Source organism: Vigna unguiculata, chromosome 3 (genome assembly GCF_004118075.2).
Source record: "Vigna unguiculata cultivar IT97K-499-35 chromosome 3, ASM411807v1, whole genome shotgun sequence".
NCBI lineage: Eukaryota > Viridiplantae > Streptophyta > Magnoliopsida > Fabales > Fabaceae > Vigna > Vigna unguiculata.
In genome coordinates, this window is record NC_040281.1 from 856185 (window position 1) to 871517 (window position 15333).

At 32.1% G+C, this 15333-nt stretch overlaps 3 protein-coding genes across 3 annotated transcripts; 2 read left to right on the forward strand and 1 right to left on the reverse strand.

Annotated features, from left to right (window-relative positions):
• Positions 1-2325: 2325 nt before the first annotated feature.
• Positions 2326-5574, forward strand: LOC114176966 (putative calcium-transporting ATPase 13, plasma membrane-type). The gene has a single exon (XM_028062169.1). The coding sequence runs from the start codon at positions 2441-2443 to the stop codon at positions 5426-5428; it is 2988 nt and encodes a 995-aa protein (XP_027917970.1). The 5' UTR covers positions 2326-2440; the 3' UTR covers positions 5429-5574.
• Positions 5575-6316: 742 nt separating this feature from the next.
• Positions 6317-10593, reverse strand: LOC114179466 (protein XAP5 CIRCADIAN TIMEKEEPER). Its single transcript, XM_028065814.1, has 12 exons — positions 10363-10593; positions 10209-10274; positions 10057-10121; positions 9863-9984; positions 9322-9400; positions 9011-9087; positions 8726-8787; positions 8491-8622; positions 8277-8330; positions 7097-7162; positions 6870-6944; positions 6317-6687 (listed from the first exon to the last, which is right to left on the reverse strand). The coding sequence occupies exons 1-12, from the start codon at positions 10531-10533 to the stop codon at positions 6637-6639; spliced, it is 1020 nt and encodes a 339-aa protein (XP_027921615.1). The 5' UTR covers positions 10534-10593; the 3' UTR covers positions 6317-6636.
• Positions 10594-13074: 2481 nt separating this feature from the next.
• LOC114178039 (40S ribosomal protein S15-4) lies at positions 13075-14734 on the forward strand. Its single transcript, XM_028063715.1, has 3 exons — positions 13075-13205; positions 13279-13485; positions 14325-14734. The coding sequence occupies exons 1-3, from the start codon at positions 13203-13205 to the stop codon at positions 14571-14573; spliced, it is 459 nt and encodes a 152-aa protein (XP_027919516.1). The 5' UTR covers positions 13075-13202; the 3' UTR covers positions 14574-14734.
• Positions 14735-15333: the final 599 nt, after the last annotated feature.

Sequence of the window (15333 nt, forward strand, 5' to 3'; positions counted from 1 at the left end):
ATTTTATTTATATATATATATATATATATATATAATTTTTTTTTTCTGTCGCATGCCGGGAAAGTTTTCTTAAATCTTCAAACACCCAAGAGTTTTTGTGTACTTAAGAATGTTAATTTTAAATGTGCAAATCATCTTTACTAGTATAATTATAGTTAGAAAAATAAATCGTATTATATCAAATTATGTATATATATATAGTATATTAAATCATATTATTATTAAATAATTTAAATAATTTATACTTTTCATAATTCTTGATATATATTATATAGACAAGTATTAAATTCAAAAATTAAAAAATTAGAAAAAAGGAGTAGAGATAAATGATGCAAGCTTTCCCTTCCCTAAGAGCTCATATATAATTAACTGAAAGCATAATTATAGCTGAAAAAATTAATTACATTATATTTACGTAATGATTTTTGTTTGTTTCTAACATCATCATATTTATAAATACTTTTATTTAAATATCTCTAATGTTATCATATTTACTTATTTTATAGTTATTTTTATTATCTTTGTTTAATATAGTATTTCTAAAATTATTTTATTTTATAACTAAACACTTTTAATATAACATCTCTACATATTTGTAGTTAGTGTGAATATGATACATATATTTTTATCATTAATTATTAATATTATATATATATATATATATATATAAGTATAGAAAATAAATAAATGAATATTTAGCATTAAAAAAATACAATTTAACAAGTAAATTAACTATGAAAAAAATTGGTCATTAATCATTGACTACCGAATAGTAATAGTTTCAAATTAATTTATTGAAATGACGACTGAATTATATTATATATCGAATAGTAATTGTTCCATATTAATTTATTGAAATAACGACTAAATTAGATTATATATATATATATATATATATATATATATATAATTCATACATGCATATTTATTTATTTAATAATGAAATAAGTTTTTCTTTAATTTATTATGTTAATTAAGATATATAAATGTCTATATGAATATAAAATATAATGTGTAAGCCAATGTTTGTTTTTGATATTTAAATGAGTAAAATGTGAACAAGAAAAAATAAATGAATATTTTTGAAGGTTTACAATATTGTATTTTTTTAAAATTTAATTTTAGATATAATTCGGAAACAATGTGAATATACATATTGAGAAAGACAATCAATTACTTTTGTGTATAAGGATAATAAAGCAAATAGAAGATTGATTATAATAAAAGAAAAATATCTTCAAGTAAGTATTGGTCACTCCCTTGATAGTGAAATTTTAGGGAATTATTTTTTTCAACCTTAAAAAACTCACATTGCTTAATCAAAGTGTTTGAAGTTTTGATATGTGACTCTTGGAAATGTATAAAATTTATGTTTGAAGTGATATTCATATATTTGATGTATGTAGACTATTCGGAACTCTAGAAGGAGATTAATTTCCATGTTCAACAAGCTAGAATTAGGAAATGAAAAAGAAAAATTGGTAATGTTTTAAAATATTGTAAAATTAATTTAAATATATAAATTAAATAGGGTAGATTGAAATAAACAAAAGAACCAAGAGATAAAATAAACAGAGAAGATAAATAAAAAAAAAAAATAGTAGAAAAAAATGATCAATTAACTGTTTTTATAAGTTTCAAGACTGAGTTATGAAATTACAAGAGTTTTGTTGGAAACTGAATATTTTATCAACCAACACTTTCCTGGTAAGGACGAGGAAAAAGCAAGGAAGCCGAGAGAGAAAAATAAAAATACCAAACTCTAAAAAAAAAAATATTATTGTATATTATTATTCATCACTTTTTAAATTCTACTATATGCTAATTATAAAGTGCATTAATTGAGAATAATACTTTTAAATGTTTTTAATAACATCACATTGTCTTTGTACATTTAATAATATTAATTAATTATTTGAAAAATATAACAATATATATATATATATATTATAGATGTTGAAAATATAATATTATATTGAAAAATAATAGGTCACCATCCAAAATACTAAATAGTATAACACTTATATGAAGAAAAATATAAATATTATAAAGGTTATGTTATGATGCAATAAAAAGAGTTGATGAATTTGACTTTAAAAATATCAGAAGCTACCATAAAAACTTACCGTAAATATTTAAGAAAGGAATAATATTCACGCGTATGGTAACTGCTTGGACGAATCAGGAACAAAGTGTTTGAATAAGTTCTGCTACGAAACATCGCAGAAGCTACACACAAAATTCACTTCATCTTCATCCGAATGATGTCGTCTCACACTATTTATGTTATGTTTTCGGTTCTTTTCCATCACATCACATCAAACATTCTCAGTTCTCTCCTTGACCTTCTCAGTTCCAAAAAATTCTTTGTTGTTTCAACTCTAAGTCCTCACAACAAGAATTGTTTTTGTTTTTTGTTTGTTCTTGACCATATCCTATCATGGCGAGACCACACAGTACGTACCCCATCTCATGCAGGAAAAAGTGGCGAATGGCTTTCACTGTCATTTCCTTCGTCAAGGCCCTTCACCATCTCTCCAAGAAAGCTCTTCATATGAAACCCCAAACCCTCTTCCGTTCCTTCTCCTACCTCGCCATTGACGTTGCTCCCCCACACGTGCCTTCTCCACGTCACAAACTTTCCATTGCTGATCCCAAACTACTCAGTCACATGGTAGGGGACAAGAGACTCGACTCTCTCACCCAATTTGGAGACATCAAAGAACTCGCTGCACTTCTTGAAACCGATCTCAAGCGTGGCATAAGCGACGACGACAACGATGACATTGATCGCCGAAAACGCGTTTTCGGTGTCAACGTGTTCACGAGGCCTCCATCCAAAGGTTTTCTTTCCTTTGTTCTTGAAGCTTTCAAGGATACCACTATCATCATCCTTTTGTTTTGTGCTGTTCTTTCCCTTGGCTTTGGAATCAAGCAGCATGGGTGGAAGGAGGGGTGGTACGACGGAGGAAGCATCATATTGGCGGTTATTCTCGTTATCGTCGTGTCTTCCGTGAGTAACTTCAACCAATCTAGACAGTTCAAGAAGCTTTCTGCCAAGAGTGGCAACATAGGAGTTGAAGTGGTACGAGGTGGTCGGCGCCAGAGCGTGTCGATCTCGGAGGTGGTGGTGGGTGACATTGTGCAGTTGAAGATTGGCGATCAGGTTCCGGCGGATGGGTTGTTTCTAGAGGGACACTCGTTGAAGGTGGACGAATCCAGCATGTCGGGGGAGAGTGATCACGTGAATGTGAACGCTGACACAAACCCTTTCTTGTTATCTGGCACAAAGGTCGCCGAAGGTTTTGCACGCATGCTTGTAACTTCTGTGGGCATGAACACCGCATGGGGTGTGATGATGGGTTCGATCACGAGAGAGCTCGATGAGGAGACACCTTTGCAAGTGCGTCTCCAGAAATTGACTTCGGCTATTGGCAAGGTTGGGTTGTTTGTGGCTGCACTTGTTTTGGTAGTGTCTATGATAAGATACTTCATGGGGAGTACCAGAGATGATTTTGGGAACCGGGAATTTGTCGGGAGAAAGACAAAGTTTGATGATGTCATGAATGCGGTTGTGGGGATTGTTGCTGCGGCTGTGACGATTGTGGTGGTGGCCATTCCAGAAGGGTTGCCACTGGCTGTTACTCTGACTTTGGCTTATTCCATGAAGAAAATGATGAGGGATAATGCCATGGTTAGGAGAATCTCTGCTTGTGAGACAATGGGGTCGGCAACAACGATCTGCACTGATAAAACTGGTACTCTTACAATGAATGAGATGAAGGTGAGTGAGGTTTGGGTGGGAAAAAAGCTAATAGCAGAAGGTGGGTATTTGGCGCCGAGTTTAGTCCAGTTATTGAAGGAAGGAATTGGGCTGAATACCACTGGAAGTGTTTACCAACCCCAAGAAATTTCTCTGCCTGAAATCTCAGGTAGTCCTACTGAGAAAGCGTTGCTTTCTTGGGCGGTGATGGATTTGGGGATGGACATTGATGAAGTGAAGCAGCATTGCGAGATAATTCACGTGGAGACGTTTAACTCTGAGAAGAAGAGAAGTGGGGTTCTGATAAGGGAGAAGAGAGGAAGCAACAGGGTGCATACACACTGGAAAGGTGCTGCTGAGATGATATTGGCAATGTGTTCAAATTACCATGACAACACAGGGGAAATCATGATCATGGGTGATGAAGAACGAGCACAAATTGGGAACATTGTGAAGAACATGGCTACAAAGAGTTTGCGATGCATTGCCTTTGCCCAAAAGAGTTCCAACGAGAAGGTCTGTGAAAAGCTTGAAGAGACAGAACTAACACTGTTGGGAATACTTGGATTGAAAGACCCTTGTAGGCCTGGAGTGGAAGCAGCAGTTGAATCATGCAAAAATGCTGGAGTGAAGATCAAGATGATCACGGGAGATAATGTGCACACAGCGAAGGCCATAGCTTCTGAATGCGGGATTCTTAATCCTAGTGAAGAATTGGATGAAGATGCTGTGGTTGAAGGGTTTCAATTCAGAAATTACTCGCATGAGGAGAGAATGGATAAGATTGAGAGAATCAGGGTGATGGCGAGATCATCTCCATTTGACAAGCTTCTGATGGTTCAATGTTTAAAGCAGAAGGGTCACGTGGTGGCAGTCACAGGTGATGGTACAAACGATGCACCTGCTCTGAAGGAAGCTGATATTGGACTTTCCATGGGAATACAAGGCACAGAAGTGGCAAAGGAGAGCTCAGACATTGTTATCCTTGATGACAATTTCTCTTCTGTGGTGACAGTACTACGTTGGGGAAGATGTGTGTACATAAACATTCAGAGGTTCATTCAGTTTCAGCTCACAGTTAACATTGCAGCACTTGTCATAAACTTTGTAGCTGCAGTTTCTTCTGGTAAAGTGCCTCTAACTGCTGTTCAGCTTTTGTGGGTTAACCTGATCATGGATACTCTTGGAGCCTTGGCTTTAGCCACTGAGGAACCCACCAATGATCTCATGAAGATGCCACCTGTGGGGAGAGTTGAGCCACTTATAACTAGAGCTATGTGGAGGAACCTCATTTCACAGGCATCATATCAAGTGTTTGTGTTACTGATTTTGCAGTTCAAGGGAAGATCAATCTTTGATGTGAGTGAGAAGGTGAAGAACACTCTTATTTTCAATATTTTTGTTCTCTGCCAGGTTTTCAATGAGTTCAATGCAAGGAAGGTGGAGAAAAAGAACATCTTTGAGGGGCTTGGTAAAAACAAGTTGTTCATAGTGATTGTGGGTTTCACTGTTGTTCTTCAGGTAGTGTTGGTTGAGTTTCTGAAGATGTTTGCGGGCACTGAGAGATTGAGTTGGGGCCAATGGGGTGTTTGTGTTGCCATTGGAGCTTTGTCTTGGCCAATTGGCCTGCTTGTGAAGTGTATCCCTGGCCGTCCCAGCAAGTAGCTTCACAAGACTCTTCTTTTATTTTGGTTTCATACTTTTGCTTTGTATTGCACATTGTGGTGACCTTTTATATTTTTCTTTGACATGTTTTTTGTATGAAGTGCTTGAAAGATCCTCTGTTTTTACATGTCATGCTATAACATCATTGATTCCTCCATCAAAGCTACTCTATTCTTCTAAGCTTTTAAGTGTTCGTGTATTATTTAATTGTGTTCGTGTAGTATTTAAGACATTTAAGACAAATGTTTATTTATATAATTAAAAATCGTAATAAAACAATAAATCTAAGATAATTAATCAGTATTTTTAATATATGTTTCATTTAATTTTTTTAATAAACAGTACACAAGTCTTTTAGGCTTTAACAACTTAAAGATAAGAAACGGATAATATTTCATGAGGACACTTTTCAAGTATGCTGTGTTGATAGAAATAATGAAGATATTTAGAAAAAGTTTATTCCATTGTGGGACATTGAATACATCAACGACATTTCCAACAAAAAAACAGAATAAAAATCGTGCGTAGAAAACTGATAATGTTTTTGGAATTCAGTAAAAAACGTGAAAGTCCTCATTTTAATCCGGTCGCAGTTTGTTTTATCAGTTTTCGAATTTGTCAAAATTAAAACCTAACAAGCTTTGACTACGAGTTTAGTTGGTAAAATTTTATTGAATAGAGCTTTTGTATTCCATTCATCTTCTATTTTCCTACCACTGCAACTCAATGGAGTTATTTGAGTCGCACATAAAATAGTATAATCTACTTAACACAGTGGGTTACTTAAACGAATACTGTTGAAGCAACCCATGAAATTATATATTCAACATTTTATAGTTTTTGTACACTTCAAACAGATTAATAATTTTATTTTTCTCCAGATAAGAAAACTCTTCAAAGTTGATATATTTTTATCGATATACTATTTTTGCTACAACTATTGAATTGTGTATTAGAAAGAGTAATGGCCAGCAATAACAAAGATAATACATGTGTCTAGTGCTCACCTATTGAATCATTTGAAAGATGCTTTATGCATCTAACAAACTAAGCTAACTATCAAACCATTAAATAAGACAGAAAAATAAAATTCACTGAACTAATGGTCCAAGTCTTTACAATGAAACACCAAGGAGTGCAGATGCTCATCTCATGATCAAATTAAAGGTTGTAAATTCAGTAAATGCAAACTATATGGCAGCCTCAAATTAATCTCCGTGGATAGTATAACGTTCCCATTTCTTCGTTGGGTCATATATCTGCAATAAAAGGTGAAAATAACGGTAATCACAATCAGAACATAAGCAGGAAAAATAAATAGTCAGTTCAAGAATATCTTGTCACATAGTAGTTTATCAAATGTCGCTACAAATGCTCAAGCCAAAAGAGAAGGAAGGTTTCTTTTGGCTATGCGCACACAAGATACAGGAAGAGTGAGTACCTCCCATCTTGAAGCAGGAAATATATGTTTGTTCTTTTCATACCAGTGCCTTTCTACAACCTTTCCGGCATGAGACTGGGTAGAAACAAGAAAATCAGAGTAAGAAAAATTAAGCAAAAGCCCATAAATGAAGTCATTAGAACACCATAGGCATACACGCACTTGTTTCCTTTGACTTGAAAATCCAAATTTCAAGATTGTGGTGAAATTTTAGGAAGAAAGTATACCTCGTCCTTCTCTATAGTGGCATCAGCAATTGTTCGTACATCTTCATGCACATCAAAATGAAAAAGCTGTAGAGATAGAAACACAAGTACCGTTAATACCCCAAATTAATCTCCAGCTAATAGGAGACATTTTCAAGTTCATGGCAGCATGCAAATGTTATTTCGCAGTGACAATATAAACGCTACAACAACATTGTAGCATTATCACGATTAAAACGTCAATATATCTACTGTTATTGTTTTAGTATCAGAATAACTTCTATTTGAATCAATTTACATCTAATAAAAAGTATAAGGAAATTTCAACCGGAGAACTGAAGGCAGAATTATTATTAGTAGTACTAGTAGTATTATCATCATCATTATTATTATTATTATTATTAATTATTATTATTATTATTCACTTTCTGTTCCAACTTGGTATCTCTATTTAAATTAGTCAAATCTAACATTTAATCAGCCATCACTGCCATCAGCAAGGATTACAAGGAAACAGATAGCAATGCAATTTAAATTTGGAACTATAATCAGTACAGCATCCCCTCCTCCCAGGATAAAAAATAAAATAAAATCACTGGGAGATAAAACAATTATTTATTAGTTAAGCAAGAAATTGTGGAACAAATCCCATCTCAGTATTTATATTCCTCATCTTACTACTTGATTTGTCACTCTTGGATTATTTTTGCTTGTTTTCGAACTTATTTTTTCTAAATATCCACAAAACATACAATGCATTCTTCCTTATTCTATTAATGCAATTGATCCTACAAGAAGAATGTTAAAACAATAATACAACTGCTGTCATTTTTCTGTCACAAACCATTGAAACAGGAAAAACGTGGGATTTCTTTGCTACAAGAGCCAAAAAGAATATTCGCATCAATTAGGGCAAGGAAGCATAATTTTATGGAAATGTAAAACCGCGTCTATTCGTTCTCTGACCAGTTCCATATACAGGGACCATGTGCCACCAATAGCAAAACATCTATATTATATGCATGAGTTTTTAGAGAGACCTTACTCGTAACAGTGCTCTTCCCCAAGCCATTTAAATAATCATTATTTTGCTAACAACAAAATATCTCGAAAATAAAAACAACAAAAGAACAAAACATCTCGTAAAAATAACAACGAAAGATGCACATTATGAGAAGAAAACAAAATAAAAGGAACATACCGGCCCACTTTTGCCTCTAGCTTTGTTCACAATTAGCTCATAAAAGCTATGTTGCTATAATACACATGGAAACAGGAAAATAAGTTAGCAGATGGCCTTTGGTCAAAATAATGTTAACAGCAAATAGCTTATACATACACAACACACTACATTCACAAACAAGATAGCAAATAGTACAGACTTTCTGAAACTAAACCCAATAAAAAGTACATACATGTGGAATGATAAGGTCTTCTTTCACATATAGCAAATTTTCTACAGATGTTGTTCGAATCTCTCGGAATTCAGGAGCAAGTTGCTGTTGAACTGCACGAAGAAACTCTCCTATGCTGTCACCCTTGCGTACCTGAAAGATATTATAAAATAATTCAGACAACAAGTCATAAGATCATACGTAGTAAAGAAATGTTCAAGAATTTGAGAAGTTGAAGCATATGATCTTTACTTACCTGGATCACACGCCTGTGGCCAGTTCCATCCCAGTAGCTGTAAGTGATTTCAAGAGGTTCATCTGAAGTCCAGAAATAACTTAATTAAGCATAAACTATAAACTATCAAATGGTTGTGTTTTCTGCATCAGCTAATTTGTACAAACAAGGGGAAAATAAGCATAATTTTCCCAACTTATATAATATAATCATATTGCATTATCTATATACTTGTTAACCCTTTATTAGCATGGTTTCAAAAAGAGTTAAGAAGATTCTCAGTGGAAACAAATGCAGCACACTCACTTCGGATTTGCTCCTGCTCACGGAGCCACTGTTTCCGCAGCCTTTCCCGCTCTGCTTGCTCCTCAGCCTCTCGCTCACTGAACAGGAATCCTCAGCACTCCTATGCCCGAACGTTAGGGCAACAACCAACAAGGAAATAAAAGTACAAGGGAACTATGAAGCAAGGACACATGGACCAGGATGTTGTACAAGTATCAGTGTCTGACACGGGGAGACAACATGGAAGAGTTGTGTCCATGCTTCATAGTTAGGGAAGAGGGTAAAAAAGGATAACGGAATGGGAAAAAGAAGAGATCCCATGCCACACATACCTGTCAGGTAGAAAGCCAGTTTCTACAGTAGGATCTTTACCAAGTTTACCACGCCTTAACCTATTGGCTTCCAGATTATCTGCCAGAAACACAGCAAGGTTCAACCTCTTTTTATGTGTTCTATAAATCATTGATCAATACACGTTCACAATACTCCGTCTAAACCTCTTGTGGCAAATGATGGTACATTGATAAACAAAGAAAAACTCTCAATTTGAAACTGCAAAGAAAATCAGAGATGTAGAGTGAAGTGATTTGATGTGTGCTTGGATGATCGCTTGCAAGACAGAATTTTTAATGAAATTGATTTTACAAAACTGATATGGATTATAACAGAAACCACGATTAGACAGTGAAAACCTGAAGCAACTTTAACATGGAAAAAGTAAGCTAGTAACAAAACTATTTTTTCATCCCATGCAAAAAAGATAACTTTAACCCAATCAATGCCGGACTTCATCGTCAACTCCTCCATGTAAACTCAAACATGTGATCATCTATCTAAAATCAAATAAACAAGTATTTCCAAACATCAACTTACTATGACGTGGTTCCTCCTCTTCCTCCTCTTGGGTTTCACTATCAATATCCTCAGCAAAGGACAATCGAGAATTGCCCTTGATCTTCCTCTTTTTACGCTTTTCTAATTGAAGCTCCTCCTCCCTGTTTAAAGATTGTGATTACGTAGCTATAAACAAAAAAAAAAAAAGAAAAAAAAATGGGAAGAAGACGAACTCTTGCTGCTGCTTCTGAAGTTTCTCCTTCTCTTCTTCCTCTATTTTGCTCTGAATATTAACTCTCTACAATTAACAAATAAGAAAAAACATAATATCAGTCACACTCACACCACAGTATGGCATGTAAAAGTAAAGAAAACAATCACACACCTTCTCCACATACTGCTCTCTGGTGACCAAACCCACGGTTTCTTTTTTGAAGGCGGTCTCTAGAATCTGAAATTCAAGAAAAGTTAAGATAATTGACAAATAGAAAAGCGCAACCCTAAGCGAATAAAAGACAGAAATTGGAAGAACATGGTACCTCGGAAGTGCTGGAACCGAATTGGAGGAGACCGGGTTGGCCCTTGGCGGAGGCAGACTTGGTTTTGAGTTCTTGGATTTTCCGACGCTCCGCTTCTCTCTGCTTCTCCAACCGCCGAATCCTCACCGCGTCTTGGGCGGTGCCCACGTACCCGTCACCCATACCCGACATCCTCTTCTTGGCTCCTCAACTCAAACACAAATTCAAAGACCAAGACAACAAATTTGGGAGCCGTGAGCAATTATATAGTTCCCTCACAATTGGTCTGGGCTTCAGTCGTACAATAGGCCCAAAAGTCCAATTCTAACGCAAAAACATTTTAACAAGCTTTTTCTCATGTATATACAATTATGTGGTGTAAAACAGCGCATGTAAAAATCTATTAACTGCGTTGATTATCTCGTTATCTAAAAACAATAAATGGTAAAAATTTTATTGATATGAATTTTAAATATGTTTGAATTTTATTGATATTATTATCTCGTTACCCAAAATGTTTGAAAGCTAAAATTTTAAATATGATTTTTTTTAAAAAAAAGGTATGAATATGATTTGATTTGTGAGATATTAATATATTAAAATAAATTGGTATATTAGATCGGAATTGACATTCCCATTTTCAATTTTCATATTTTAGGACAGTGACAAAGCCTAACCATAGCATATACGTTGCTTAGAAAATGGCTTGTATCAAATAATTCTGTTTATTTATTTGAGTGATTTTGCCTTGATTTTGCCATATTAAATAAGATATTGAAATGTTGAATACAGTATCAAATGGTAATAATATAGATAAAAAAAAGAGAACATAAAACAATACAATGTTTTTATTTACTAATAAAATAATTTGCATTTAAATGTTATAATATTATTTAATATTTTTTTAGTTATTATAATACTATTTAATATTTTTGTCGTAATTAATTCGATTTATAATATTTTTTTAGTCTCATTCATTTAATCTTTGTCTACGCATACTTCATACTTATTAATTAATCATTCTCTAATTAATTTTTTAGTTAATAAAAATTATTAACTCCTTAAATATCATTTTTAATATTATTAAAAAGTAATACAGTTTTACAGTTTATCTAACAGAGATATTTAGTGTTAAAAAATTTATTTTTTGTAAGTCATTTTTTTTTTCTTAAATACTTAAAATACACACTTTACATGCTTAGACCTTAATTTTATTCTAAATTAAAATCACCCTCTAAAGGATGTTAATGTAAATTTATTAGAATATGCTAAAATAAATCTTAAAACAACCATTGAGCAAAACATAAACCTTAATTTTATTCTAAATTAAAATCACCCTCTAAAGGATGTTAATGTAAATTTATTAGAATATGCTAAAATAAATCTTAAAACAACCATTTAGCAAAACATAAATATAAAAAATAAGACAAATCACTATCATAAATACAATAATCAAATTACTAACTGAACCTACTTTATATACATTTATACAAAGAAAACTTTCAATTTTGATTAACATATTTTATATTTTTTTTTATTTATAATTATGGAAAATTTTTAATGTATACTAATATAAAATATACATTTTTAATATTTATATTTTCCTCTTAATTTTATTTTAAAATAAAAAACTACGTGATTATTTGAAGGATGTCAAATTCAACTTCCACATGAATGACTCTTCAAGGATTAAGTTAAGTTAAACAAATGTTAGTTCAATCTGCCTTATTTTATTGTGAATAAGAAATCTTGTAATTTGGTCCAATACATGAATTGATAAATTGATTCACTTACCATTATTTAATTTTTTACAATTATTTCTCATATATTTATTACAATAGAATGATGTGAATTGACTAAGTTTATTTTTTAGAATTGAATAATCAAACCGTTCACTTAATACTTAAAATATTATTATATAGACTATATTTAAATAACTTGACAACACAAATAAATCAAACTATTCGAATATTTTTTAGCTAACATTCTAATATATAAAATATAAATTTTTAAAATTAAAATTAGTAAATAATTATAATAAAAAAATACATACATTTAATTGTGATAATTCTTTTGTTAAACTTTATTTTATAAAGTTTTTAATTTTTTGTAAAATTAAGTACATGGATAAATAATATATATATATATATATATATATATATATATATATATATATATATATATATATATATATAGACAGACGTGATGAAAAGATGTTGTACTGTAGTACCTATATTAATATTAATATATGAAGATATTCTCTGGTGTTTACATTCTTTTTTAAATTTATTCATAAGTATCTTTTTAAGTAATTTTTTTAAAGTGTAACTATTTTTTCTGATTTTACAATTTTGTTAAATTTAATCATTTTCTTAATCTATTTTTTTATAATAAAAAAACATTCAAAAAATACCTACAATCAAATTATATATATATATATATATATATATATATATAAAATTAATAAAGGTATCTTACATTTAGTTTTTTTTTTTTTAATTAATTTTATCATTATGTGAAAAAATGTATATTTAATTAAAAAAAATACAAATAATTAAAAAATTTAAATACATTCTCATGCTAAAACAATTATATAATACTAATATTAATTTTTAATTATATTTAATAAATTAAAATTTATATAATAAATATATTTTATTTTTCAAAAATAGATATGACATGACGTGTAGTAAGAGGTGAAATTTATTGGGCTTTCTGAGAGAACAAACTAACATTGAAGCCCAGTCCAGAGGGACTAACGTGACTCTATATGGTTTAGGGTTCAGCCATAAAACCCTCATATTTAAGCCAATCCAAGACACAAAGTGGTTCTTGTTGTTGAAAACCTAGAAGCGGCAAGAATGGTGAGCAACCCTCCAACGACATTGATGATGTCTCTGGTGATTTGTGTTTTAATTGTTCTGATTGAATTTTCAGGCAGACGTTGAGGTCGATGTCGCTGCAGCGGGGCAGCCCAAGAAGAGAACATTCAAGAAGTTCAGTTTCAGAGGTGTGGATCTCGATGCGCTTCTTGATATGTCCACAGATGAACTTGTGAAGCTTTTCAGTGCTCGTGCTCGCAGAAGGTTCCAGAGAGGTCTAACCAGAAAGCCCATGGCCTTAATCAAGAAGCTTCGCAAAGCGGTACAATGCTCTATTATTTGTCTCTTCATTTCTGATTTGGTTTTTATGATTATAATTTTAATTGAATCGTGTTCCCTTTACATCAAGTAATTTTGAGGTAGCACTATCAGCTGTATTCCTAATGAATCCATTTACGCATTGCACGAACGATCTCCTTGCTAAATCTTTACTTTATTATTTATGCATTGTATGAAATTTTCGCTGATAAATCTTTACTTTATTGTGTTTTTATTCTTTTGCTTTTGAATTGTTTTCAGTAGTTGGTATACCGTGAAATTGTTTTATGGTTTCATCCAACTCGAAATGTATTTATTTTATCATTTTTAGTCGAAACACACATGTGCAAACTAGGTTATTTGATATAGGACTCGAACAAAGTTGCTTTCGTGGTTTAACATTAACAATTGTTCTTGAGTAAACTCTTGCTGTTGTTGTTCAGTATAATGAAATAGTTTTATTAGGAATATCCAAACATTTTTTGTGTTTATGAAATTTTCTTCACTGCATTTAAAATCATTGTTGTATTCCCACCGTATAATTGAATACAGTTAAAGAAACTGTCAGAAAAATTTTCATATGACTAGAGGCTAGAGGAGTGCATTTTGCTTGTAGGGATTTAGTAGTGGTAAAGGTTACCTATAAGATCAAAGCAATAAAGTGTGGACAAGTATACAGGGCAAATTCTTAAATAAAACTTAATATTTAACTGTGTACAATCGATATTTAACTTAATTGTGATTTGTTGGAATGATTATCGATTTTAATTTTGCTTGATTTTAAGGTTTAATTGTAGGTATTGGAATTGATGTACTGATATTTAAACTTGTTTTTGGTCACAGAAAAGGGAAGCTCCAGCAGGTGAGAAGCCAGAACCAGTGCGCACCCACCTCCGGAACATGATCATTGTGCCTGAGATGATTGGTAGCATCATTGGAGTTTACAATGGCAAGACCTTTAACCAGGTTGAAATCAAACCTGAGATGATTGGGCATTATTTAGCCGAGTTTTCTATCTCATACAAGCCCGTTAAGCACGGGAGACCTGGTATTGGTGCTACTCACTCATCCAGGTTTATTCCTCTCAAGTGAGAACTTTTTGTGGGAAAGAAACTTCAGTTTAGTTTGTAGTGGTCTGAAGAAAACCAACTCTTATCAGAGATTTTGTTTGTTTGACCTTTTTGATTTCAGTTATCTATCTATGTTTTGACTTACGGTTCTCATGATTTAATTCCATAGATTCAAGATTTTAATGTCCTTGTGTGAAATTATGTTATGTTCATAAGTAATTGGGTCTTTATAGAAAAACAAACACCAATTTATCGTTGCTTTTTTTAACTAGTTAAATCGAACTGCGATACGCAAATTTTTGGTGCTTTCGTTCTGGATGGGAAAAAACACATTACACTTTCTAAACGATGGTTCTTAAAATAAACTTAAGCATAATAGTTGTTGCTCCTTCAGCTTTTAGTGGTGACAATTTTTTCTTATTGCTGTTTTACGACTGTCCATACACTTTCTTAAACTATACAAATACAAATACAAATATCATTGACGCGTAACTAGGATTTGTTTGAGGCGTCACTAGGATTAGCCATCAATTATAATATCATTGAGATTTTTATAAAAATCAAGATACCAATGAATCATGAACATGTTTATATAATAAATCAAGATACAATTTTCGATTCAAAACTATGAACTTCTATTTATATGAAATTTTCGATATAAGCACCTTATTATTTTTATCTAATATGAAATTTGAAAATAACTTTACTAATAACATTTTAATGATTTTATGCTTGACATGCTTCTTATTTTCAACGCAGTAGCTAGAGGAGAAATTATTTTT

Coding starts and splice junctions, on each gene's coding strand:
- LOC114179466 (XM_028065814.1), bottom strand. CDS start 10,533: ATGTCGGGTATGGGTGACGGGTACGTGGGCACCGCCCAAGACGCGGTG. Junction 10,122..10,208: donor GAGAGCAGTATGTGGAGAAG/GTGTGTGATTGT, acceptor TGTTAATTGTAG/AGAGTTAATATTCAGAGCAA. Junction 9,985..10,056: donor CTTCAGAAGCAGCAGCAAGA/GTTCGTCTTCTT, acceptor ATCTTTAAACAG/GGAGGAGGAGCTTCAATTAG.
- LOC114176966 (XM_028062169.1), top strand. CDS start 2,441: ATGGCGAGACCACACAGTACGTACCCCATCTCATGCAGGAAAAAGTGG.
- LOC114178039 (XM_028063715.1), top strand. Junction 13,486..14,324: donor TCAAGAAGCTTCGCAAAGCG/GTACAATGCTCT, acceptor TTTTGGTCACAG/AAAAGGGAAGCTCCAGCAGG.